Source organism: Salvelinus sp. IW2-2015, linkage group LG9 (assembly GCF_002910315.2).
Source record: "Salvelinus sp. IW2-2015 linkage group LG9, ASM291031v2, whole genome shotgun sequence".
Taxonomy (NCBI): Eukaryota; Metazoa; Chordata; class Actinopteri; order Salmoniformes; family Salmonidae; genus Salvelinus; species Salvelinus sp. IW2-2015.
The window spans coordinates 20,907,176-20,933,572 of NC_036849.1; the positions used below are offsets into that span (position 1 = coordinate 20,907,176).

General features: G+C 42.3%; 1 protein-coding gene and 1 long non-coding RNA gene across 4 annotated transcripts in view; one reads left to right on the forward strand and one right to left on the reverse strand.

Annotated features, from left to right (window-relative positions):
- LOC111969028 (fibronectin type III domain-containing protein 5b-like) overlaps positions 1-11,798 on the forward strand; it is a 59,848-nt gene extending 48,050 nt beyond the window's left edge. Inside the window, exons 4-6 of one of the 2 annotated variants that reach the window (XM_070445212.1) lie at positions 6,308-6,391; positions 6,797-6,930; positions 7,506-11,798. In XM_070445212.1, coding sequence (XP_070301313.1) covers positions 6,308-6,391; positions 6,797-6,930; positions 7,506-7,565 — 278 coding nt within the window. In that variant the 3' untranslated portion in view covers positions 7,566-11,798. The remainder of the gene's footprint in view (positions 1-6,307; positions 6,392-6,796; positions 6,931-7,505) is intronic. The other variant, XM_070445213.1, reaches the window with a different exon arrangement.
- A 6-nt stretch (positions 11,799-11,804) lies between these two features.
- Positions 11,805-24,954, reverse strand: LOC111968799 (uncharacterized). 2 transcript variants are annotated; one of them, XR_002877916.3, is made up of 3 exons: positions 18,692-24,954; positions 17,213-17,302; positions 11,805-16,960 (listed from the first exon to the last, which is right to left on the reverse strand). It is a non-coding gene; the product is annotated as an uncharacterized lncRNA (long non-coding RNA). The 2 variants fall into 2 exon arrangements; XR_011480427.1 differs by having other exon boundaries at positions 13,586-17,015.
- Positions 24,955-26,397: the final 1,443 nt, after the last annotated feature.

Consider the following 26,397-nt stretch of genomic DNA (forward strand, 5'->3'; position numbering starts at 1 on the left):
AGGCAAGCCAGGCACTGGGTGATGATAAGAGAGGTTGTATCTCTGGACATGCGATCTCAATGGGTGAGTCACGCATGTGTGGGGGTGGGACCAAGGAGGTATCAGAGGTACGAGAGTGGAACTACAGGGTCCATTGCAAACCAAAACAATGATAATGATAACTAGCCTGAACAACAGTATGCAAGGCATATGATATTTTGAGAGAGACATACAATAAGGCATAAAGTGATTGCAGGTCTTGATTGGGAGAGCTAGCTAAAAACACAGGTAAGATAACAGCAGCAATAAGAGGGGCTAGTCTAACCAGCAACAACAGGTAAAAATGGCGACGACTAGGCAGAGAGGGTCGGATTAACTACACACAGATCCTGAGTTAAAGCACAGAGCCGACAGATAAACACAAATAAACGAATGGAGTACCGAATGAATGGACAGTCAAGCATGCATCAGCTATGTAGCCAAGTGATCATAGTGTCCAGGGGCAGCCGTAGATGGAGCAGGGAGGCCTCCACTAAGCTAGCACGCGGCGTTTAAAGTTAGTAGCCCGGGGGGTGGTCTGCTCAGACGGAGGGGGTCTGCTCAGACGTGGTCGTGTCGACAGAGAATCCAAGCCAGATGCGATGGCGAAAGAAGAGGTTGTGAATTGTAGAATTGTGTTTGCAACTGGTGCTAGCTTCGTGGCAGTGGCGCTAAGTTGCGCGTAGCTACAAGCTAGCTGTGAGATCAGAAGTAGTGGCTCAGGGATTACGGCAGGAATCCGGCGTTGTTGTCGAGAGACAGTCCGATGCTGGTAAATTGGTGAGTAATATCGGCTAATATAACAGGCTGGTGTCTGTGCAGAAGGTAAAAGCTACTAGCAGCGGCAAAAAAAAAATGGGCTAAATTAGCTTTGTAGCTGGTATTTTTGGGGGTAGCCAAGAATTCGTGGTAGACCTCTTCAAGCTACCGGCAGGGCCTAGCTGAGGCTGCTCAAAGGCTAACTTTTGGTGCTTGCTTCGGGACAGACGTGTTAGCCAGTAGTAGCCATCGGTTGCAGCTAGCTAGCTGTGATGAAACGCGTGTACTGTCCAGAGCTTGCGTCAGGAATCCGAGGAAAAAAGCAGTCCTATATGCTCTGGGTTGATATACGCCTGTGCAGACTGGCAGTATTGGCCCGGTATTGTAAGCATGGTTGTCCGAGTTGAGGTTGAGACCAGCATGGGCTAACTGACTACTAGCTAGTAGCTAGTTATCTGGCTAGCTTCTGATTGGGGTTACGGTTCTAAAGTATAAAAAAATAGCAGGTCCGTACCACATTGGGTGAGGCGGAATGTAGGAATGTATATTCAGTTCCTAGATGGAAAGTGAAATTAAAATATATACGAAATGTATACGAAAAATACGAAGACTATTTACACGGGACAGGACAAAACAAAGACACGTCCGACTGCTACGCCATCTTGGATAATGTTTGTGGGAAGTTGTCTTTGTTTGTTGGCACTATAGCCTTTAGCTTCACGGTTGTTTTGGATTGTTTATTGTTGGCGTCATATAAATAAAGTAATATGTACGCTCACCACGCTGCACCTTGGTCCTCTTCATTCAACGGCCGTGACATACACTGTATTCTGATCAATTTAATGGTTTTTCAATATACAAAAAAGGTGTTTTTCTTTCAAAAACAAGGAAATGTCTAAGCGACCCTAAACTTTTGAACAGTTCTGAAGCAATTCCAGCGTTGCTTTGCTGTGTGCTTGGGATCATTGTCCTGTTGGAACYTAAATCTTCCCCACAGTCTAAGGTCGGTTGCARTCTGAAGCAGGTTCTCGTCAAGGATTTGCCTGTAATTGGCTCCATTCATTGTCCCCTCTATCCTTACCAGTCCCTGTCTCTGAAAAGCATCCCCATAGCATGAAGCTGCCACCACCACGCTTCACGGTAAGGATGGTGTTATACGGGTGATGAGCTGTGCCAGGTTTTCTCCAGACATAGCGCTTTGCATTCAGGCTAAAGTGTTCAAATTTGTCTCATCAGAACACATCATAGTTTGCCTTGTGCTCTCTTTCATGTGCCTTATTTCAAACTCCAGGCGTGCTGTCGTGCCTTTTTCTCAGGAGTGGCTTCCGTCTAGCCCCTCCCCCATAAAGCTCAGATTGATGAAGTGCTGTAGAGACTGTTTTCCTTCTGGCAGGATCTCCCATTTCAGCCAAGGAACTTTGTAGTTCTATCAGAGTGGTCATTGGGTTCTTGGTCACCTCCCTGACCAAGGTCTTTCTTGGCCGGTTGCTCAGTTTGGTCGGACGGCCAGCTCTAAGCAGAGTCTGGGTAGTTCCATATTAGTTCAATTTCTCAATGATGGAGACCACTGTGCTTTTGGAAACTTTCAACACTCTGGACATTGTTTTATACCCTTTCCCAGATATACAGTACCAGTCAAAAGTTTAGACACACCTACTCATTCAAGGGTTTCTCTTTATTTTTACTATTTTCTACATTGTAGAATAATGTTGAAGACATCAAAACTATGAAATAACACATATGGAATCTTGTAGTAACCAAAAAAGTGTTTACCAAATCAAAATATATTTTATATTTGAGATTCTTCAAAGTAGCCACCCTTTGCCTTGATGACAGCTTTGCACACTCTTGGCATTCTCTCAACCAGCTTCATGAACTAGTCACCTGGAATGCATTTCAAGTAACAAGTGTGCCTTGTTAAAAGTTAATTTGTGGAGTTTTTTTCCTTCTTAATGCGTTTGAGCCAATCAGTTGTGTTGTGACAAGGTAGGGGTGGTATAGAGAAGATAGCCCTATTTGCTAAAAGACCAAGCTCATATTATGGAAAGAACAGCTCAAATAAGCAAAGAGAAATGACAGTCCATCATTACTTTAAYACATGAAGGTCGGTCAATCTGGAAAATTTGAATAACTTTGAAAGTTTCTTCAAGTGCAGTCACAAAAACCATCAAGCACTATGATGAAACTGGCTCTCATGAGGACCGCCACAGGAAAGGAAGACCCAGAGTTACCTCTGCTGCAGAGGATAAGTTCATTAGAGTTACCAGCCTCAGAAATTGCAGCCCAAATAAATGCTTCACAGAGTTCAAGTAACAGACACATCTCAACATCAACTGTTCAGAGGAGACTGSATGAATCAGGCCTTCATGGTCAAATTGCTGCAAAGAAGCCACTACTAAAGGACACCAATAAGAAGAAGAGACTTGCTTGGGCCAAAAAACACAAGCAATGAACATTAGACTGGTGGAAATCTGTCCTTTGGCTGATGAGTCCAAATTTGAGATTTTTGTTTCCAACCGCCAGGTCTTTGTGAGACGCAGAGTAGGTGAACGGATTATCTCCGCATGTGTGGTTCCCAACGTGAAGCATGGAGGAGGAGGCGTGATGATGTGGGGGTGCTTTGCTGGTGACACTATCAGTGATTTATTTAGAATTCAAGGCACACTTAACTAGCATGGCTACCACAACATTCTGCAGCGATACGCCATCCCATCTGGTTTGCGCTCAGTGGGACTATCATTTGTTTTTCAACAGAACAATGACCCAAAACACACCTCCAGGCTGTGTAAGGGCCATTTGACCAAGAAGGAGAGTGATGGAGTGCTACATCAGATGACCTGGCCTCCACAATCACCTGACCTCAACCCCATTGAGATGGTTTGGGATGAGTTGGACTGCAGAGTGAAGGAAAAGCCACCAACAAGTGCTCAGCATATGTTGGAACTCCTTCAAGACTGTTGGAAAAGCATTCCTCATCAAGGCAAGGGTGGCTACTTTGAAGAATATAAAATATATTCTGATTTGTTTAASCCTTTTGTGGTTACTACAATATTTTTACATGTGTTACTTCATAGTTTTGATGTCTTCACTATTATTTTACAATGTAGAAAATAGAACAAATTAAGAAAAACGATGAGAAGGTGTGTCCAAACTTTTGACTGGTACTGTATGCCTCATCACAATTCTATCTCAGAGATCTACAGACAGTTCCTTGGACTTCATGGTATAGTTTCTGCTCTGATATGCACTGTCAACTGTGGGACCTTATATAGACAGGTGTGTTTCTTTCTAAATAAATCATGTCCAAACAAGTGAATTGGCCACAGGTGGACTCCAATTAAGTTGTATTAAGGCTGTAAGACAACAAAATGTGGGGTATGAATACTTCCGGAAGGCACTGTATGTGTTTGTCTCCCAAGACCATAGATATAGAACAAACATGTGGTCTGTGCCTAAGACTCTGATGAGGGAGGTTTTCTAGAGTGACCAGTGGGATGTCTGCAAAACATTACTGCAGTAAAACAGGTGTATAACACTCCAATACATAATCCTGCAGCTATATGGCATACAGTTGACCATGTCCCTGAATGCACCCACCTGCAAACTCCCTACTCTACATACAGTACGCCCCACCTCTTACTGTCTGCAGGGGACTCAATCTGTCTCTGGGACTGGAGACTGTGTGTCCATGACATTAGAGCTGGCCAATATTAGCCACGTGGAGGCCATCTGGCAGTGGTGTCAGGAGCGTTTGGCTGTCCAGCTTTGATTTGTTAATGCCAAGGTACATAGGCCCATCGATTGACTGAATCGCTCATTGGGAGAACATGCAGGAGGGTAGTGGAGCTACACAGGGCCCTCAGAATGAGTCACTGCCTTCTTCTGTTTGGTCTTTAAATGGGGTGCACTCAGTATGCTGTTGTGTGGTAAACTTTTGCCAGCAATCTCCTGAATTCGCAAACAGTCCAATATGTGATGTTGCTTTCAGTTGCTTTGTATGAGTGGACCATGAACACACACAAACATAGGCCACACACACACACACACGCACGCACGCACGCACGCACACACACACACACGCACAAACAACTCTGATTCTTTTTGGCGCTTTATTTGTAATAATAATGATTATTGAGTTCTGTCTAGGCCCAGCACAATCAATCCTGGCTGCTGTGATTAACTGTCTCTCTCCAACCCCTTCAGAGTGGGGATCCCCACTGGCCCTGCCTCAACCTTATGTATTCTCTTCATGCTCAGCTTCTAATGAATCATTTGACACTATTAGCCTCTCTCAGACAGAGTGATCTAATTGGGGCGTCTGCTGTGAGGTTCCCACATAGCAGCGCTCTTCATTGGGGAGCTACACTGAACAAAAATATAAACGCAACATGTAAAGTGTTGGGCCCATGTTTCATGAGCTGAAATAAAAGATCCCAGAAATGTTCCATACGCACAAAAAGCTTATTTCTCTAAAATGTTGTGCACAAATTTGTTTACATCCCTGTTAGTGAGCATTTCTCTACCTGACAGGTGTGGCATATCAAGAAGATGATTAAATAGCATGATCATTACACAGGTGCACCTCGTGCTGGGGACAATAAAAGGCCACTCTACAATGTGCAGTTTTGTCACACAACACAATGCTACAGATGTCTCAAGTTTTGAGTGAGCGTGCAATTGGCATGCTGACTGCAGGAATGTCCACCAGAGCTGTTGCCAGAGAATGATGCCACGTGTATGGCGTTGTGTGGGTGAGCAGGTTTGTTGATGTAAACATTGTGAATAGTGTGCCACATGGTGGAGGTGGGGTTATGGTATGGGCAGGCAGGCAGGCATAAGCTACGAACACCGAACCCAATTGCATTTTATTGATGGCAATTTGAAAGCACAAAAATACTTTGACGAGATCCTGAGGCCCATTTTATGTATTTGTTATCTGTTACCAACAGATGCATATCTGTAGTCCCAGTCATGTGAAATCCGTAGATTAGGGCCCTATCAATTTATTTCAATTGACTGATTTCCTCATATGAACTGTAACTCAGTAAAATCAATGAAATTGCATGTTGCGTTTATATTTTTGTTCAGTATAATTGTGGAGGCTGTACACAAGTTTTTAGGGTTGTGTCAGAATCACCTGGAATCATGAAAAATGTGGTCTGTTTGAAGCAGTGCTAATTGACAGAGAGACAGTGATGAGTGGTGCCATTCGGGGACTGGAGAGGAATAGCAAGATCAGTCTACACAATACACTGTCAGCAGACAGTTCTATCCAGCTGACAAGGAGCAGACCAACTACAGTGTATGTATAGTTACAGTAGAGGGGAGAGGGTATACGGGGCTCACTGAGGTTATGCCCTTCCTATTCAAATGACGACTTTTACCCCAACACTCCCCCATCATTAAACTGGCCTGTTGTGAGCACCAGTGGAGTCCGAATATTTAATAAGATGCCAGTTACCAATAATAACTCTGATGATGGTGTTGCCATGGTGACCAAATGATTGTGCTGCTGTATTTGACCCTCCAGACGAGGTGACCATGGAGGAAGTGGGAGCTCAGCTGAGGGCGGGGGAGTTCATCATTATCGTGGTGGTGCTGATCATGTGGGCAGGTGAGGGGTGGAATGTTCCAAAGGTCAGAGTGCTACCTACACACTAGGGATACAACATTCCAGTAAGTTTCCCCAAATTCTCAGGTGTTCCAGAAATATTTGGAGGATTCTGGATTTCCTGCTAATTCTGTGAATCTTCCAACCAGGATTATTGGAAATCCTGTAAATTTTGTGAAATTTACCAGAATTTCACAACCCTACCACACACACACACACACACACCACAGACCATCACACATACACCCTCAAGAGTGTAGAACAAAGAAGGTTATATTTTAAACAAATATGGTTCACAATTTGTAGTAATTTGTCCTTGTAAAATGATTTCCGTCTACTCTTCACTTCGGTAATGTGGTTGTTATTTACGATCTGTCTGTGTGTGCCCTCTTCTCCTCTCTCTGTCAGGTGTGATCGCTCTCTTCTGCCGTCAGTATGACATCATCAAAGACAACGAGCCCAACAACAACAAGGACAAAGCCAAGACCTCATCAGAGTGCAGTACTCCGGAGCACCCAACGGGGGGGCTGTTGCGCAGTAAGGTATAACCCCCCCACCCCCTCCACACTGAGTCCCAACCGACACCGGACAGGTGAATCGTCCCGGCGACTTAAAACCTTCCACTTACACCAGCACCTAGCACAGTAACACACATAGTACCATCAGGGCTACGCCCACCCTATAACAGAATATGCATTGATTTACCAGCATTTTTGGCAGCACTTCGTCCTAAAAAACACAGTTAAAATGCAAACATGCATCTCTCTCAGGACATAAGCCACAACAGTGCTATAAATCCAAAGCCTTTCAATCAATGCACAAACAGCCCATTTGCTGCTGGCATGATTGTCCCATGTCCATTCGCTCCTCTCCATCTCCCTCAACAACTGGCTGATGCCCTCTGGTCATCTCCGATCAAGCCAACTAGACCAATTCTGACACTAAAATGATCAAATACTCTCTATCTCCCTTCCAGAGAGAAAGCATCATAAGACCAAGGCATCCTCCCATTTTGTCCAGGTGCTCCGTGCTCATAGCAGAATGACCCTTTATTCAAGGTTTAGAGAGTGGCCTTCATCTTTCTCATCACTGCTGTTCCCCTTCTTCCCCGCTACAGTTCCCCAAGAACAATAACAACAACAACCGCACGCCATCTGTGAACATCATCGAGCTGTGATGGCTAGGACCCTCTCTAATCCAAAGGACTGAGTGTCTTCTGAACAGAGCAACCAAAATGCCCGTTATGCCCATCTGCTTGTTAGGGTGAGGCTGGGACTGTGGGCACGCRCCCTTGACCATGCCCAGCCCTTTGGCACGGGGCTTGGGTGTGAACTGTGCCCCCAGGACTCCAGGGGTCAGGCCTCAAAGGAGAGGCTCTAGGTGTGATGGCAGGACTGTGGCTGTCACTGATCTAATCACTGCCACAGGGCCAAGGAGATAAGGGCCAAATGGATTCCGCTGTAAGATGAGAAACAGACGGGAGATATGAACATGGCCAGGGGACTGCAGGTAACCAGGGCCAGAGGCCATCTCTCTATTAGCTTCAGTGCAGGCTGCTGAGGGGAGGACAGCTCATAATAATGGCTAGAACATAGTTTTATTATTATGATCTGTCCTCCCCTCAGCAGCCTCCACTGCTCAGCTTGTTATCAATGAACTGAAACACACTGTTTCCCCCCTGTTCACCATGCTGCAACCGAGGCTGGAGCACTGAGAACCYTGTGAAAATGAATTCCACCTGTTGTATCTTCTCTCTTAAACAGTAACCTTGTTTCTTTCTTTATTTGCCTCCTATCAAGCTCTTGCTGTAAGGCACATACTGTCTTTGCTATCGTTTATCTTGTTTGACATATTATACCTGTTATTCAAACTCAAACTACATCTCTGTATCAAAGTCTGTCTTCTTTTTTTGTCAATCTACTCACAAAAACGTATTTGCAGGATACCAACCAAGGTTAGTTATATAGATCTCCTTATGGTTATCTAGATCTCACTCCTGTTATATACATCTCCCTATGGTTATATAGGACCTCCCTATGGTTATCTAGATCTCACCTAGTTATATAGATCTCCCTATGGTTATATAGACCTCCCTATGGTTATCTAGATCTCACTCTAGTTATATAGATCTCCCTATGGTTATATAGATCTCACTCTAGTTATATAGATAATCCCTATGGTTATATAGACCTCCCTATGGTTATATAGATCTCCCTATGGTTATCTAGATCTTACTCTAGTTATATAAGATCTCCCTATGATAATCTAGATCTCCCTATGATAATCTAGATCTCCCTATGGTTATATAGACCTCCCTATGGTTATATAGATCTCACTTTAGTTATATAGATCTCACTCTAGTTACTATAGATCTCCCTATGGTTATCTAGATCTCCCTATGGTTATCTAGATCTCCCTATGGTTATCTAGATCTCCCTATGGTTATATACATCTCCCTATGGTTATCTAGATCTACTTATGGTTATCTAGATCTCCRTATGGTTATCTAGATCTCCCTATGGTTATCTAGATCTCACTCTGGTTAAACTCCCTGAAACATCCTCTGAGAGATGTTTTCATTCGATCAAGGAATCCAGACAACACAAGGATAATTTGGGAGGCCTATCTGATGCAAGGTGACGGCAATGACGTCAGAGCAGGATCAAAAGATTACTCAAGACACTTGTGCGGCAGAATTCTCAATATATCTGGAGTATTAAAACTTGTTAGCTCTGACAGCAGAAATAACAATGTAATTGATAAACAAAGTTGGTCTGTGCATACACACACCAAGAAACTTCTTATTTATCATTGGTCATCTTAAATATTGCATTTTCCTTGAAAGTATTTTTTTTTACTGATTAGTAAATTTATATTTTTGAAGTGTATCCTTTCTCTTATCACCTACTTTTACTAGTGAGCCTTCTAGAGAGGAGAAAGCAAATACGATTTAGGCAAGTCTTGTTAAGTTTATGGACTCACCTTTAAGAGGGACTTGACTCATGTGTATAGACTGGATGTATCTCTGAAGAAGGGCTAAACAGGCCTCTCCCATGTCAGCAATAACATCACTGAGTGGAGCAGTGGAGCGTCTCACACACCAGCAGGCCATGAAGCACCTGGGAGGGCCACACCTGTCCACGTACTTCCCAGCATTCTGAGCTCGGGGGCAACAATACTCAACAAACTTGATGCAGGGTGACTTTAAAAGGTGATGAACATTGTTAGGAGTTTTTGAGGGGTTTAGATACGTTTTATTTTATGAGTATCCTTGTTTATGAAAGACCTTTCTATGAAATGCCTGCCACCTCCAACTTGCCCTGAAAGTTGTCACTAGGGTGCCCAGGCCTAATCAAAGATTTGATCACGAGCTCCATATGTTGGTTCTAAACTTTGACCCCTTTAATTCAGTCCCATCTGACACCATCACTAGTTGCCAGCTTGACAGAAGGGCTTCTACCAAAGAGGAAGAGGCGAAGCGAGAGGGTTTACTCCATCAAAATCTGTCTACGATAAGCAGACTGATAAGCATACCGATAAGCAGACCGCCTGCCCTCCCGCCTTTGGGACAACAACTCCCATTGTTAGGGCGGAGACTAACCTAACGTAGCAGGCGTAAAGGAAACGCTTGCCCGGAGTTCCCACATCCGATTTTCTGTGGAAAATGAAGCTACGGTTGACGATAGCGCAATGGTTGAATTAATGTTGTTTCCAGGTCATTTCAATGAAACTAAGTTGAACCAACGTGGAATAGACGTTGAATTAACGTCTGTGCCCAGTGGGCCGTATCCCTGAAAACCGGATGCATCTGCTAAGGGTGGGAGGAGACAAGTCCATCTCGTCTTTATATACAGTATCTCTGCTTCTACGGACTCATCTTCTTCAGCGTGTGTGAGTCCACCCTCCCCACCCCATGTACTGTGTATCACAGACACAGACAGAGATGTTGTTGACATGCTGTATGAAGAGACTATAATGTGGAGATTCTCAATGGGCCAAACAACCTCCTCCACATCCCCATGAAGGGGACATCGCTGTGGTGAATGAGGTTATGTGTTTTAGGGCTGATTAAAAAAGCACTGCCTTAAATACCTAAATCTTCCATTTTCTTTGATAGGATGGAATGATAAAGGCCCAATTTGTTCCACATGTTTTTCCATTTCGCCTTTTCCTGCCTCTTGTCCCATGGGAAGGCTGCAGTATGGTGGTCTGTCTACAACTGTTTGGAGTTGGTTTAGGGGAAACATGCTAAGAGAACAACTATAATTAGATTTCAGAGAACATTGCTAAGGGATGGGTGAACGTAATGCTCAATGAAGAGCATGACAAATAAATGTGTACATACATTTTCTCCGTTATTATTATGTGGTTTCTAGAAATGCTACATATAAATATTATTTGAGAATATATTATTGTGTTTTCAGGAAATGGTTTGGGAGTCTCAAGGGCAATTTAAATATAATTTCATTGTAGAAAATGTGTTCATGATACTTCTTTGCTTTCAATGTATTTCTATCACATTCTATGGTTGTCTTATTTAACCTATATCCATTATAAAACAATCTTGTTAATTGTGAATATAGAGGAATAGAGAAATCTTAATATTTGCCACAGAACATTCCTGTGGACACTCTAAAAAAGCGACCTACTTAATATGTATTCATCAACCAGACATGACCAAATAAAATAAAACAATTCTCACAATAGCCATAAACACAGCAGTGGAGGCTTGTGGGAGGAGCTATAGGAGGATGGGCTCATTGAAATTGCTGGAATGGAATAAAAATGGAATGGAATCACACATGTGGATTCCAGTCATTACAATGAGCCTGTCCTCCTATAGCTCCTCCCACCAGCCTCCACTGGTTTGTACAGTATTGCATGAATTACTCCAGCTCTGTTACGACTCATCACCTTCTGTGTCAGACTAGCCATTACTGAACTGTGACTGTTGACACATCAAACAGCCTTCCGCTACTCTCCACCTTCCTATCGCACGCGCGCACACACACAGACCTACATTTTACATTTACATTTTAGTCATTTAGCAGACGCTCTTATCCAGAGCGACTTACAGTAGAGTGCATACATTTTATTACATTTTACATTTTACATACTGAGACAAGGATATCCCTACCGGCCAAACCCTCCCTAACCCGGACGACGCTATGCCAATTGTGCGTCGCCCCACGGACCTCCCGGTTGCGGCCGGCTGCGACAGAGCCTGGGCGTGAACCCAGAGACTCTGGTGGCGCAGCTAGCACTGCGATGCAGTGCCCTAGACCACTGCGCCACCCGGGAGACCTACACACACACACACACAAAAACACTGAGGTAGCACACACTTATGCACGGCGCACGCACACACACGCACGTACTCATGCACACACACACCCTGAGGTAGCACACACATAAATTGCACACACAGACTAAGGAAGCACACAGTAATTCCAGCGGTACCCGTTGCGGTGCAGACAGTCCTCCCTGCAGGTGATTAACCTTGGCTGTGGGAGAGAGGCAGACTGTAATGACAGGCATAGCCCAGCGATGTATACATGTTATAGAAGGAGGGAGCTGACTGATAACTAATACAATGGCAGGGTTTTGTCTTTCTCTCTCTCCTCACTTCCACCATTAATGAGAAAGACGGGAGCAGAACTCGGCTTCCATTTCTCCAATAAACTGTGATTCATGTCAGGGACAAGAGCAGGCTTTAGGCAGAGAGGGAGGAGAGAGAAAAGAAAATGAGGGAGGGAGAAAGAGAGAACGGAAGGAATGAGAAGGAGAGGGCCCATTTGATTGGTTAACACAGACATATGGATGTTCGGAGGACAAACTTGGTGTTTTGCTGCATTACCCCAAGCACTTCTCACAAAAGTTTCTGTGCTGAAGGTTGAAACCATGTGTCCTTAGGACTGCTGGTACTGGTAGCTCATTGGAGTCGATAGGCATCCGTTGACTTAGTAACGGATGATGATCCTCTCCCTGGATGATTTCCTTTGAACTGGGTCCATGTCTGTTTGCAGTGTACCCGCACTACATCCCACAATGGCACACAGGAATAGCTTCTTTCTCATTCACCTACTTACTTGCAGAGTTGAGTATTTTACTGTCCGCATTGGATTTGGAAAACTCTAAACTTTCAGTTACGTTGAGATTCATAGTCAGGGCCAAACATAACCAATACAGTGCTCAAATATTTTATTAAAAGTTGCTTAAAGTTCATTCTCATAAAAAGTTATTGAATGAAGTATGAACTTTTCACTATGGCACACCGTTTGCTCTATGTTGCCAATGTAAATAAAATCATAATGTCATTCCTGTTTCAATAATATTCATACATTTAGGGCTAATGTACTGTAAAGCATATTACATTTTTGTTATGTTGCCAAGTTGTGGTCCAACCATGCAGTTTCAGTTCTGCGTTGATGGATTATCTGCTTGACTTGCTCTGGGAGCCAACACATCCTGATGTCATAGTAGATATACAGTGGGATTGATCAATCATCCATGCAAGGAGGCCAACAGCATAAAAATATTATATTATTTATATGGCCAACAGTTCTCTGCAACCTTGCCATATATGAACTGGTTTCTTTGGATCAAAGTCCCTTGGGAGATACAGACTCTTTAAAATAACTCAGCTGTCAGAGGTTTCTGATATGACTTGGTGATATTTTCATCCAGTATTCAGATGGGCCTGATCAAGCTTAGGGCCCAGCTGGAGCTTCTGAGGGGATAGGTAGCTGTTTTTAAGACTGTAAGAACTTAACGTTCCACTTCGATCTTGTGGTGGTAACCCACACATTTTATAATGCTGAAAAATGATGTTTGCTAAACAGATTTGTTTGGGATTGTTGATTTGCTCTCCTCGTAGGACAAAAACCAGGGGATGGGACTTGTTTCGTGAGGTTTAGTCCACTGATAATATCAGGCAAATACAAAGAGATGTTATTCTAAGTTGTACATTTTGCAGAGCCAAAAGAAACTTAAAATGAAAAGCAATGATTTTAGGGTGTGGGTCTCTTTACTTTTACTTTGGTACTTGCAAAGAAGCCTGGTTAAGAAAATGTTAAAAGCTTTATCAATGTCATCATGTTTATATTCCATGTATAAAATAAACAAGTAATTGCTTAGTGAGGGCTAGCATGGTTAAACTATTATGCACACGATTACACAATTTCTATAATGAGGAATATGGTTAATGCTTAGGTTACTTCTGGATGATGGTTAATCAAATAAAAATTATTTAACATTTTCAAATAAAGTATATTCGTTTTCTCCTTTTCTCACATTAGTTTTTGAGGTCAAATAATACTGTACATCAAATGATTTTCTTCCACGATTCCAACCATGGTAATTGAGAGGGATGAACTCAAGTTTAGTATTCATATCCACATATAGGTACTTCAACAATCATAGGCAATACATGTAAATCAGAGGTTTAGAATAACAATGTTATGATTATAAGAACAAAAAAAMAACAAGTAAAGAAGTTAGAGAGCCCCCCCTTCCTAGACATTAGCACCAGTGAGCCACATCTCCTCAGTCACTGACTGCACTTACATATGGTATTCTGACTGGGCTAGACATTTATCTTTGTAAAAAAAATCAACAACAGGGTTTCAGGCAACTGCTGTTATTGTAGAGTTAGCAACCTGTGCTAGAAACGTGCAGAGATTCACAATGTCACAGAAATCAATACCCGCACATAACAGAACCCTACAAATAGGTTTTTATCTCACTCAATTCCCACACTAGATTGTGTTTACATCAGTCTCTCCACCACGAGCATCAATACAGGGCCAATCCCTATCTGCATCGCATCGCAGCATAGAATAGGCTAGATCAGGCTACCTGATAAATAATTTCACCCACCTGGTGTTCCAGGTCTAAATCAGTCCCTGATTAGAGGGGAACAATGAAAAAATGCAGTGGAATTGGGTGACTGGAGTCTTTGACAATGTRTTGGGCCTTACTCTGACACCYCCTAGTATATACTGCAGGTCCTGGGTGGCAGGWAGCTTGGCCCCAGTGATGTACTGGGCCATACGCATTACCCTCTGTAGCGCCTTACGGTCCGATGCCGAGCAGTGGCCATACCAGGCGGTGATGCAAGCGGTAAGGATGCTCTCGATGGTGCATCTGTGTACGTTTTTGAGGATCTGGGGACCCATGCCAAATCTTTTCTTGGTGATGTGGACATCAAGGAACTTGAAACTTTCGGCCCGCTACACTACAGCCCCGTCGATGTGAATGGAGGCATGTTTGTCCCTCCTTTTCCTGTAGTCCATGATTAGCTCCTTTGTCTTGCTTACGTTGAGGGAGAGGTTGATGTCCTGGCACCACCCTTCCAGGTCTCTAACCTCCTCCCTATAGGCTGTCTCATCATTGTCGGTGATCAGGCTTGCCACTGTTGTGTCATCAGCAAACTTAATGATGGTGTTGGAGTTGTGCTTGGCCACGCTGTCGTAGGTGAACAGGGAGTACAAGAGGGGACTAAGCAAGCACCCCTGGGGGGCCCCCGTGTTGAGGATCAGTGTGGCAGATGTGTTGTCCAGGTGGGAAAGCGCAGTGTGGAGTGCGATTGAGATTGCGTCATCTGTGGATCTGTTGGGGCGGTATGCGAATTGGAGTGGATCTAGGGTTTCCAGGATGATGGTGTTGATGTGAGCCATGACCAGCCTTTCAAAGCACTTCATGGCTACCGACCTGAGTGCTACGGGGTGGTATTCATTTAGGCAGGTTACCTTCGCTTTCCTGGGCACAGGGACTTTGGTGGTCTGCTTGAAACATGTTGGTATTACAGACTCGGTCAGTTGGMCCACGCATGCTCTGAGTACACGTCCTGGTAATCCGTCTGGCTCAGGCCACACACACAGCTTCTGGATGGCTGGCTAGAGACAGACTGTCAGAATATCTGTGGAGACGGGCTTACTTTAACTGCCTGCATTATTTAATGGATGGAGGACATAGTGACAGGGCCTACACATACAACATTATAGTATACAATAAACGTTAGAAGAAACACCAAAAATGTACACATGTACACAGACACAAGGCGAAACAAGCTGATGGTATGCCATAGGCATCCACCCACAAACATAATTATAATCCAACTTTTGGGACTGAGACATTTTACCGGATTCTATAGAGATCCATTACAATACCAAATATTGTCACCAGTTCAAAGCAAACAAATAAACTCAAATGTTACATCAGTGCCTACTGTTCAATGCTACTCTACAATAATAAGCATCAACAGGCTTGTTCACAGAGAGACCTCTAGATGTTTGTGGGCTGTACAGGACTATAAATGTTATACAAGTTAAAGGACTCTGGGCTTCTATAACATACATTTACATAATAAATGATCCTCTTCCTTTCCTCCACATTGAACTCACACTTGGCATTTTAGACCATTTCACAGACCAAGTGTGATATCTGCAGCAAAGGCATCTGAACCACATTAACTGTAGCTACAACACTGTTTTAAAAAGGCGTTTAATTCACCTGTAAGGTCGAAGGCAGGTGCTCATAAGTCACTGATTCAATCATCTTTAGGCAAGGTTGGCATACATAATTCAGATGAAATGTCTACCCTTTCCCTGAAAACACTCTCAATAAGTAGGTCAAGGAGAACTGCTCACCTCCTGTGAATGGTGCTGGGAACCAGAGGGAGGAGTGTCATTAAAATGCCTGGGAAGGAGTCAGATAAGAGGTATCAAAGGTCACTGGACCAGTAGAAAAAAGCATGATATGAAAACTGTCATGTAAAGCCTAGAAAGGCTAGAGACTCATGCAAATTAAGCATAACATGGCCACAGACAAAATTACCTTAAAATTACCTTTCTGACTAATGCTAATAAACAAATGACAGACCATCTGAGGCAGCAAGTGAAGAGCATGTCTGGACATGTACATATCATATCACACCAGGAATGTGATGGATCAAAAAAGTGATTGTCCCTTCAAACTGTTCTAGCTGAACCAGGGTTAATCAGAAGTACTAAAAAAACTTCAACAGTATGAATACAAAATATATTGGGTAAGAAATTAAAACTGCACAAATAAGTACTTAGACAGGGAAATAKGCACAGCATTCAAAAAGCTAATCAAGACTAGGAATGAAGTTATAAACAAGGTACAAGTGCAGCAATGAACCCATGAAATGAGGGAATGATGACCAGAGCCCTCCACATATGCAACATACTAAGGTTCAGGTAAAATGACTAGGCTATTAGTCTGCTTTTACGTTATATCATTTTCTTCCTTTTTTGTCAATGTTATCCTACACTGGAGGGTAAGCTGAAAGGAACAATTTTAACAAATTAAATCATAACATAAAAAGAGAATCATCACACTAATATTACTGAAAACAAAATAAAAACAAACAATGACTGGAATCACTGGGCTTCAAGCCACTTTAGCAATTAACATATTACATCTTGATGCAAATTAATACATTTCAGATAAAATATCCTTTGTTGCTTGGATTGACAGAACCGGACTTCTCTCGAAGATCTGTGGGACCTTGGCAAAGCACCGGGGGTTCCTGTAGTTCTGGTTCTGCTATTCGTCCAGAGTATAAATAGTTAAGTTAGTTCTAAAGGTTCTTTGGTAATTGCTGAAAAAACAAAATGGGGAAAAAAGTATTAKAATTAAATTTCACCAAAAAAAAGGGGTAAAGTGAAATCAATACTCAGAAATGAGTACTTCATTGCATTAGAAGAAAACATGCAATCAATTATCAAATTAAGACCAAAATGTCCTCTACAGAGGGCAGCAGTAGATACAAACACACACACACGGAGATGCCTGTACCTGCAGTGGAGATCTGAGGGGGGCTGCCGTTGAGGCTTGGTGCCTGGTCAGCCACATGGTTCATCAGGTTCAGCAGCTCGGTCATCACCCCTGGAGACAAACCCATACAAGTTACACACACATTACAGGCAGAACAAGTTCAAAGAAAAATCATAAGAATAAGATGCAGGACAGAAAGAATATACAATATCAATGGCATGAAAAACCTGGGAATTATCATTCCATTTGAGGGTCATTATGAGTGTCATTCAGAAAGCTTGAATAAGTGGCTTTGGATAAAACCGTATGCTAAGTGGCTTATATACCATTACTTAATAATACTAATACTTATCAAAGTATTATTATTATGATTATATATTATATTAAGCTCGTGTCCATTATCAAAAAGGCATGCAATAATTGTATTCGAGATAAAAAAGGAAATTATCAATCTAGAAAAATCACATCTGAAACAAGTCTGCTCTAACATGTGGGAAACTCGCCAAAAACCATGTGATGTCATAGCGCGCTGAGAAATGGAAATCCAAGAGAGCTTCCTATTGTTACATGTGCACCACCTGAGGAGGAAGGGCTTGTGGTAATGGCTGGAGCGGAATGGTATCGAATACATCAAACACATGGATTCCATGTGGCTTAAGCACTGCACAGGTTTGAAAGCAGCTTTAAGATCCATAGGTAGGTTAGGATTCAAGTTTATTAATACTGGTATGAATTAAAGAGATTGAACAGGATCTTAAGCACTTACACATGTTTTACATATTGTATGAATTGGAATTCGTGACATATAAAAACTGCAAGAGATTTCTTTTTTTGCAGGACATAACATAACATAACATAACATATGAAATGGATGATGCTGTACACAATTGTGCACACTTTTTGGCTTATGAGCGATATATTCAAAATTACTGCCTGAAATTATACAAAACCTTTATAACGCATCTTTAAGTCTCACACCAGACTGGGATTTCACACACAGCCTTGCAGATCATTACAGCCAACCACGGAGGATTCACGACAACATAAGATAAGGACTTGGTAAACGGATAAACGCTACATGGACTGTGTGTGTGTGGACAGGGAAGGGTTTTGGGGGGATAAATACAGACTTCAAGAGGACAACGAGAGGCAAGGCAACACTCAAGAAATAGAGTATATCCTGCTTCCTTACAAGACCTCAGATATGACCTGACAGAGTTGAATAAGTTATGCTATATTGATGCTTTCACCCTTCTAGTCATGTGAAAGCATTGATTAAATAATGATGCATTTGTGAAGTGTTTGAGTGGGAGAAAAAAACAGACTGGCTGTCTACATTCAGAGTAGAATTTCAGAGAAATAAACCAGTCTCTGGAAATAATACTTGTCAGGTAAGAAATGATCAAATTGCTCCCTCTAGAGGAAATAGAGAACTTCACAAGGACTCTCTAAAATGTACCCTCTTGAAGATTCTTCTCTGGAGAAGATTTCTGCACAGACCTGGTCTCGGATCCTTTCTGCTCAGGCGGCGTTGAGGGTTTGCTGCTGTTGCTCTGTTGCACGCTGGGAAGCACCACTACTGACCTCCCCTGGACACGGCAGAAGGTCTTAGAGCAATATGAACAGAGATATCCACACAACAGCTATACAGTCACAACCAAATCTTAACAGTTGATAGAGGCAAAACAAATAAATAAATATGCATATGGACACAAAATACAGGAAACCTGTTTGTTAATGATGAAATATTATTAGTTACATCTCACAGCTACATTAAGAGAAACAATATATTTGCATATTACAATGTGTCAGCTTTAGGGGTGTGAACATTTAAACCAAATTGGGATCCTTAACATTAAGAAAAATCCCTAAAGGAAAAACTATACAGGATTCCAATGCGGATAGATAGGCCTAGTGCACGATTCGGCCTGGTTGCCAACTGCCTATACTGTGCCCCTCCTCTTCTCTCAGTCCCTCGCTAGCTCTCTATGAAAGATGCAAGTGTTCTTGGAAGTATGGCAACTAATCAGTCTCCTCCGTTCCAAAGTACTGCATCTTAGGAGTCGATTCCTAGCAGAAGATGTATTTTCTTTCTACTAACAAACTTTCAAGAACTTTCTTTTAAGAGAGAGTGGTCTGCGTCCTGTTTGATTGACAGTTCTGGTAGCCTAGTAATGGACGTTAGTCCCGCTTCAGAAGCGGCATTCCGAGACACTTTCAAGGGTATATGACTGCGGTAGATATAACTTTATTGCCCGGCCCTAGCGGTCATATATATGTAATAGGATCATTGTTCTGCATTGTGAATTGAAGTGGAATTTTATGATTTTCTATCGTTTTAACAGAAAACAAATTTAAAAAATGGCTGTTTTAACGTTAAGCATAATTGTCCATTTGTCACATCTCTGGTCAGCTTAAGGACCTCTTACATGGACTTGGAGAGGCTATGGAATGAATGAAGCCCCCACTTCCTCCTCCACCTCCAAGCCCTCATCTGCACCCTCCACTGGGACTAGAGGTTCCCCATATAACCCATAAGAAACAACCTCCAGAGTGAATGAGTTGATCGGCTGGCAAACCACAGCCTGGCACTCATTGGTCTCAGGGAAATCTGGGTGACACGGTGGCTCCCCCTCCTCTGACACAGCCACCTGTGGCCTCTGCAATCCTTCCCTTCCCCTGACCAAAGGGCTGTACGAGATGTGGGGCTGCAGGGGCGTCACAGCTTGACACGTCCTTCCCTGCCTTCAGTGCTTATAGGTAGGACCTGGAGAAATAACCCTCATCGCTTACGCTCTCCTCTTCCTCCTGTTGGTTTATCTTTTTCTTTTCCTTTCCCTCTTTCTCCTTCTCCTTCTCCCACCATCTTGTCTCATTTTCCATCCTCCCCCTCTCCCACCTCATCATTTCCCTACCCTGTGTTGGACTGAGCCAAGAGAGGCTTAGTTGCTGGTTGTCTCCGTCACTAGGGTTACGGACACTGTCCGTGTCGTAAAAGCTGTTACAGCTTTCGACGAAGGCTTCAATGCCCTCATCCCTCCCCCTGTCGCTGTCAATGGGGCTCAGGCACATGTCATCCACGTCAAAGTCAAAAACAGGCCTCAGTGTCGTTAGATGCTGGGCTGCTTGGAGCCGCAACACCACCCTGTCTAGTGCCTGCTTCTCCTTCTTGCCCACTCTGGACATTATCGAAGTTTGACACACATACAGATTCTGGTGTACCTTTAACTTTCACTGTATTTTCCACACTAGATGGAACTTCTTGGGTGTCAGTAGCAGGGGAGACAGTGACTATATCTGGAAGGGGTTGCATGAATCTACAACACAAGACAGGTCTGGGGAGACTGTCTTTGGACTACAGGGCTTTTTGAAAGGAGTCTTGTTCCTGTCATCAATTCAGGAGCCATCCAATTGCCTCTTGTGACTTCTAGGGGCATTGTTGTTCACAATCTCTATTTTCAAGTTGCAGAATGTCTGAATTGTGTGACTGGTTACTGCTGCTAGGACTAATCTACCACTTTTGCAAGTTATCATTCTGGAATACACAGAGTGGTCTCAAGTGGCCAAAAGTACAATTATCATCTACTTTATGCATGGTTTCTCACTACTAAGCATATGAAACCAAGCATGCCATGACAATGAAAATGATCCAGAATCCCGTGAGAATGGTGAACAATCCACATTTTTATTTTATTTTTCTAAAGATTGAAATAAGAAAATCTAACATGAAACTAGCTTTACCTCTGTGCCGAACCAAGCCATACACCTACCYGCTCTTTAAAAAGTTGGGTAAACAATACTTTCCTGCGGATATTTTTGTCTCAAATTTAGAGCAGCAGAAGGACAAACAGTACAGCAACRGGTAGAGTTTGCATGTAATTTTATTCAACACTCTGACTTGTAAGGAACATTTACTCGAGTTCGCACACAAATGTCTCAGGCTGTATATACAACGCATTCGGAAAGTATTCAGACCGACTCCTTCCCTTTTTCCACATTTTATTACTTTACAGCCTTATTCTAAAATGGATTAAATTCATTTTTTCCTCATCAATCTACACACAATACACCAAGATGACAAATTGAAAACAGGTTTTTTGAATGTTTTGCAAATTCATCAAAAATAAAAAACATAAGTATTCAGACCCTTTGCTATGAGACTTGAAATTGGGCTCAGCTGCATCCTGTTTCCTCAATTGATTGGACATGATTTGGAAAGGCACACACATGTCTATATAAGGTCCCACAGTTGACAGTACATGTCAGAGAAAAAAACCAAGCCATAAGGTCGAAGGAATTGTCTGTAGAGCTCCGAGACAGGATTGTGTCAAATGCACAGATCTAGGTATGGGTACCAAAAAATGTCTACAGCATTGAAGGTCCCCAAGAACACAGTGACCTTTATCATTTTTAAATGGAATTAGTTTGGAACCACCAAGACTCTTCCTAGAGCTTGGTGGTTCCAGGACCTCGGCCAGGCACGACTCCAACACCATCATTAAGTTTGCTGATGACACAACAGTGGTAGGCCTGATCACCAACAATGATGAGACAGCCTATAGGGAGGAGGTCAAAGACCTGACCGTGTGGTGCAAGGACAAGAACCTCTCCCTCAACGTGATCAAGACAAATGAGATGATTGTGAACTACAGGAAAAGGAGGACCGAGCACGCCCCCATTCTCATCGACGAGGCTGTAGTGGAGCAGGTTGAGATCTTAAAGTTCCTTGGTGTCCACATCCCCAACAAACTAACATGGTCCAAGCATACCAAGACAGTCGTGAAGAGGGCAGGACAAAACCTATTCCCCCTCAGGAGACTGAAAAGATTTGGCATGGGTCTTCAGATCCTTAAACGGTTTTACAGCTGCACCATCGAGAGCATCCTGATGGGTTGCATCACTGCCTGGTATGGCAACTGCTCGACCACAAGGCACTACAGTGGGTAGTGCGTACGGCCCAGCACATCACCGGGGCCAAGCTTCCTGCCATCCAGGACCTCTATACCAGGCGGTGTCAGAGGAAGGCCCTAAAAATTGAAGACCATCCACCCTAGTCATAGACTGTTCTAACTATAAGATTTCACCTTCCTTATAACTGTATACATCTTTGTATGTTTAATGTTAGAGAACATTTGCATATTTTCTAAAGGTCTCTCTTGATCAAATTGTCTGCCCCCTTTGATGTGTATGTCACAGAGCTCTAGCTTGGATTCCTGGACTCTTTAGGAACTCACTGTTCATCTCATATTAATATTGTCCATCTTTGACAAACAAAGTATTTTTTGTTTAAAATCTATGAATTATTTAAGATTAATGGCTATGAATCGATCTCTGAACCATGATTAAGCCACTTTCTCCTGCTGCGCTATTATGTAATGATTGCAGGCATGTGCTTTGTCAGTGGCTGTGATGTTGGGTTCAGCCAGGAGTTGATGGACAGTCAGAAGAGCGAATGAAATGGTAGGACGGACATCCCAGCTTCAAGTGGTTTCAGATTTCACATCAGAAAAAATACTATTGTGTCCGTGGTAACCAGGGCTATRMCCCAATGCAAGCCATTTCGATCTACGGTATCCACAGATCAATTTATAAATGAAATGTCGGTCGGAACCGGTACCAGAACCACACAGGTACCCTTACATCTAAGAGGTCTTAACTAACAGGGTTTTAGTTTTTGATTTGATGGGTTGATGGGAAAATGAGCGAAATGCTAATGTTTGTGGGCTAGCATAAAGCGGCTCATCTGATGTTACTAGCTACTGTTAGCTAGCTAGCAAACACATTTGCAATTATTTGCTTCCCTCCCCCATATCATATTTATAGCATTTACCATTACAAAGAAAAAATTGAAGCACTAACCTGTATGGGTTTGTACAACTTGTTGGACTGTGCCAGTGAAGTGTCAAATTTAGCTAATGTTCATAAACCAATTCTATTTTGGATAAACCACCAATGGCACGGGCAAAAGCTTGGCACCTTCATTTAACAGGTGCACGCATGAAACTAGAGGTCAGTGAGTGCATATGACGTCTTCACATTATGGATTTAGCCAGATCTCCCRGAAGATCTACAATCAGAAATAGGCAAAGATACATTAAAATATATCTTGTTACAAAATCCAAAATATCATAAAGACCAATCAAATATAAAATACTGCTGCCAAACAATGTGACCCTACGACCAACAATGCCATGAACAATACTAATAGCTACCATCTATGACCAATATCCCAGATAATTGGCACAGTTCATAGAGTAAMTCTTCAGAGCTTTGTGGCCCCTATTTAGCGAATACATATTACTCAAAATTCAATGTGTTGGTGTCAGTAATGAGTTTCCATGAGAGTGACATAATCAGAGGTGCATGTGGAGGCACAAAAGGGTTTGAAGTTGAGGCAGGGGACTCGCTTCCCGAATGAGAGTAAGTATAATGATAGTGTGGCAATAACAGTGTGTTCGCTTTCAAAGTTGAGTTCAGTCCCACCTTTTGGAGCAAATTCACTGCATTCTATGTGCTTCAACTACCAACACCTCTCAAGGCCTCACACTACAGTACCATCAGACTTCTGATACCAGTGCAGCAACATTGGAGTGATAGAGGGCCACAAAATTGTGAACCACTATTAAAAAAAAGTATTTMGAAAATACAAAATACCATTCTCTGAAGTATCTTGTTACAAATTACATTGGGATTTTCCCAGGCCTTTGAAATACAAATGACTAATGTAAATCCTCAAAAGTAATTGAAATACACATTTTAAATACATGTAACAGGTAACAGGTCCTACAATGACCTAAACAAACAAGACCTAACATTATTATCCTCATATAACATGAATTTATGTTCATGTTTAATGTCAATGGCATTGATTACTTGAATATAACCACAGAGATAGCTATTATTTGATGACGGAGCTGAGCAGTGTGTATTATYTACAGGACCAGTCAAAAGTTTGGACACACCTACTCATTCAAGGGTTTTTCTTTATTTTGCCTATGGAGTGCTGCATCAAATGACCTGGACTCCACAATCACCCGACCTCAACCCAATTGAGATGGTTTGGGATGAGTTGGACCGCKGAGTGAAGAACAAGCAGCAAACATGTGCTCAGCATATGTGGGTACTCCTTCAAGACTGTTGGAAAAGCATTCCAGGTGAAGCTGGTTGAGAGAATGCCAAGAGTGTGCAAAGCTGTCTTCAAGGCAAAGAGTGGATACTTTGAAGAATCTCAAATATAAAATGTATTTGATTTGTTTAACACTTTTTTGGTTACTACATGATTCTGTATGTGTTATTTCATAGTTTTGACGTCTTCACTATTACTATTCTTCTAATGTAGAAAATAGTACAAATAAAGAAAAACCCTGGAATGAGTAGGTGTCCAAACTTTTGACTGGTACTGTGTGTGTGTGTGTGTGTGTGTGTGTGTGTGTGTGTGTATATACAGTATATATATATAAATAATTGAAGTCGGAAGTTTACATACACATTAGCCAAATACATTTAAACTCAGTTTTTCACAATTCCTGACATTTAATCCTAGTAAAAATTCCCAGTCTTAGGTCAATTAGGATCACCACTTTATTTTAAGAATGTGAAATGTCAGAATAATAGTAGAGAGAATGATTTATTTCAGCTTTTATTTCTTTCATCACATTCCCAGTGGGTCAGAAGTTTACATACACTCAATTAGTATTTGGTAGCGTTGCCTTTAAATTATTTAACTTTGGTCAAACGTTTCGTGTAGCCTTCCACAAGCTTCCCACAATAAGTTGGGTGAATTTTGGCCCATTCCTCCTGACAGAGCTGGTGTAACTGAGTCAGGTTTGTAGGCCTCCTTGCTCGCACATGCTTTTTCTTTTCTGCCCACAATATTTCTATGGGATTGAGGTCAGGGCTTTGTGATGGCCACTCCAATACCTTGACTTTGTTGACCTTAAGCCATTTTGCCACAACTTTAGAAGTATGCTTGGGGTCATTGTCCTGACTGATGTCTTGAGATGTTGCAGGTAACCTAGTGGTTAGAGTGTTGGACTTGAACCAAAAGGTTGCAAGATCAAATCCGTAAGCTGACAAGGTAAAAATCTAGCAGTTAACCCACTGCTCTTAGGCCATCATTGAAAATAAGAATTTTCTTAACTGACTTGCCTAATTAAATAAAGGTACAAATATATTTAAATATCCACATAATTTTCCTACCTCATGATGCCATCTATTTTGTGAAGTGCACCAGTCCCTCCTGCAGCAAAGCACCCACAAAACATGATGCTGCCACCCCCGTGCTTCACGGTTGGGATGGTGTTCTTCGGCTTGCAAGCATCCCCCTTTTTCCTCCAAACATAACGATGGTCATTACGGCCAAACAGTTCTATTTTTGTTTCATTAGACCAGAGGACATTTCTCCAAAAAGTACAATCTTTGTCCCCATGTGCAGTTGCAAACCGGCTTTTTTATGGCGGTTTTMGAACAGTGGCTTCTTCCTTGCTGAGCGGCCTTTCAGGTTATGTCGATATAGGACTCATGTGGATCTAGATACTTTTGTACTTTTGTTTCCTCCAGCATCTTCACAAGGTCCTTTGCTGTTGTTCTGGGATTGATTTGCACTTTTCGCACCAAATTACGTTAATCTCTAGGAGACCGAACACGCCTCCTTCCWGAGRGGTATGATGGCTGTGTGGTCCCATGGTTTTTATATTTGCGTACTATTGTTCGTACAGATGAACGTGGTACCTTCAGGCGTTTGGAAATTGCTCCCAAGAATGAACCAGACTTGTGGAGGTCTACAATGTTTTTTCTGAGGTCTTGGCTGATTTCTTTTGATTTTCCCCATGATGTCAAGCAGAGGCACAGAGTTTGAAGGTAGGCCTTGAAATACATCCACAGGTTTTGACTCCACCAATTGACTCAAATTATGTCAATTAGCCTATCAGAAGCTTCTAAAGCCATGACATAATATTCTGGAATTTTCCAAGCTGTTTAAAGGCACAGTCAGCTTTGTGTATGTAAACTTCTGACCCACTGGAATTGTGATACAGTGAATTATAAGTGAAATAATCTGTCTGTAAACAATTGTTGGAAAAATTACTTGTGTCATGCACAAAGTAGATGTCCTAACCYACTTGCCAAAACTATAGTTAATTAAAAAGACATTTGTGGAATGGTTTTAATGACTCCAACCTAAGTGTATGTAAACTTCCGACTTCAAC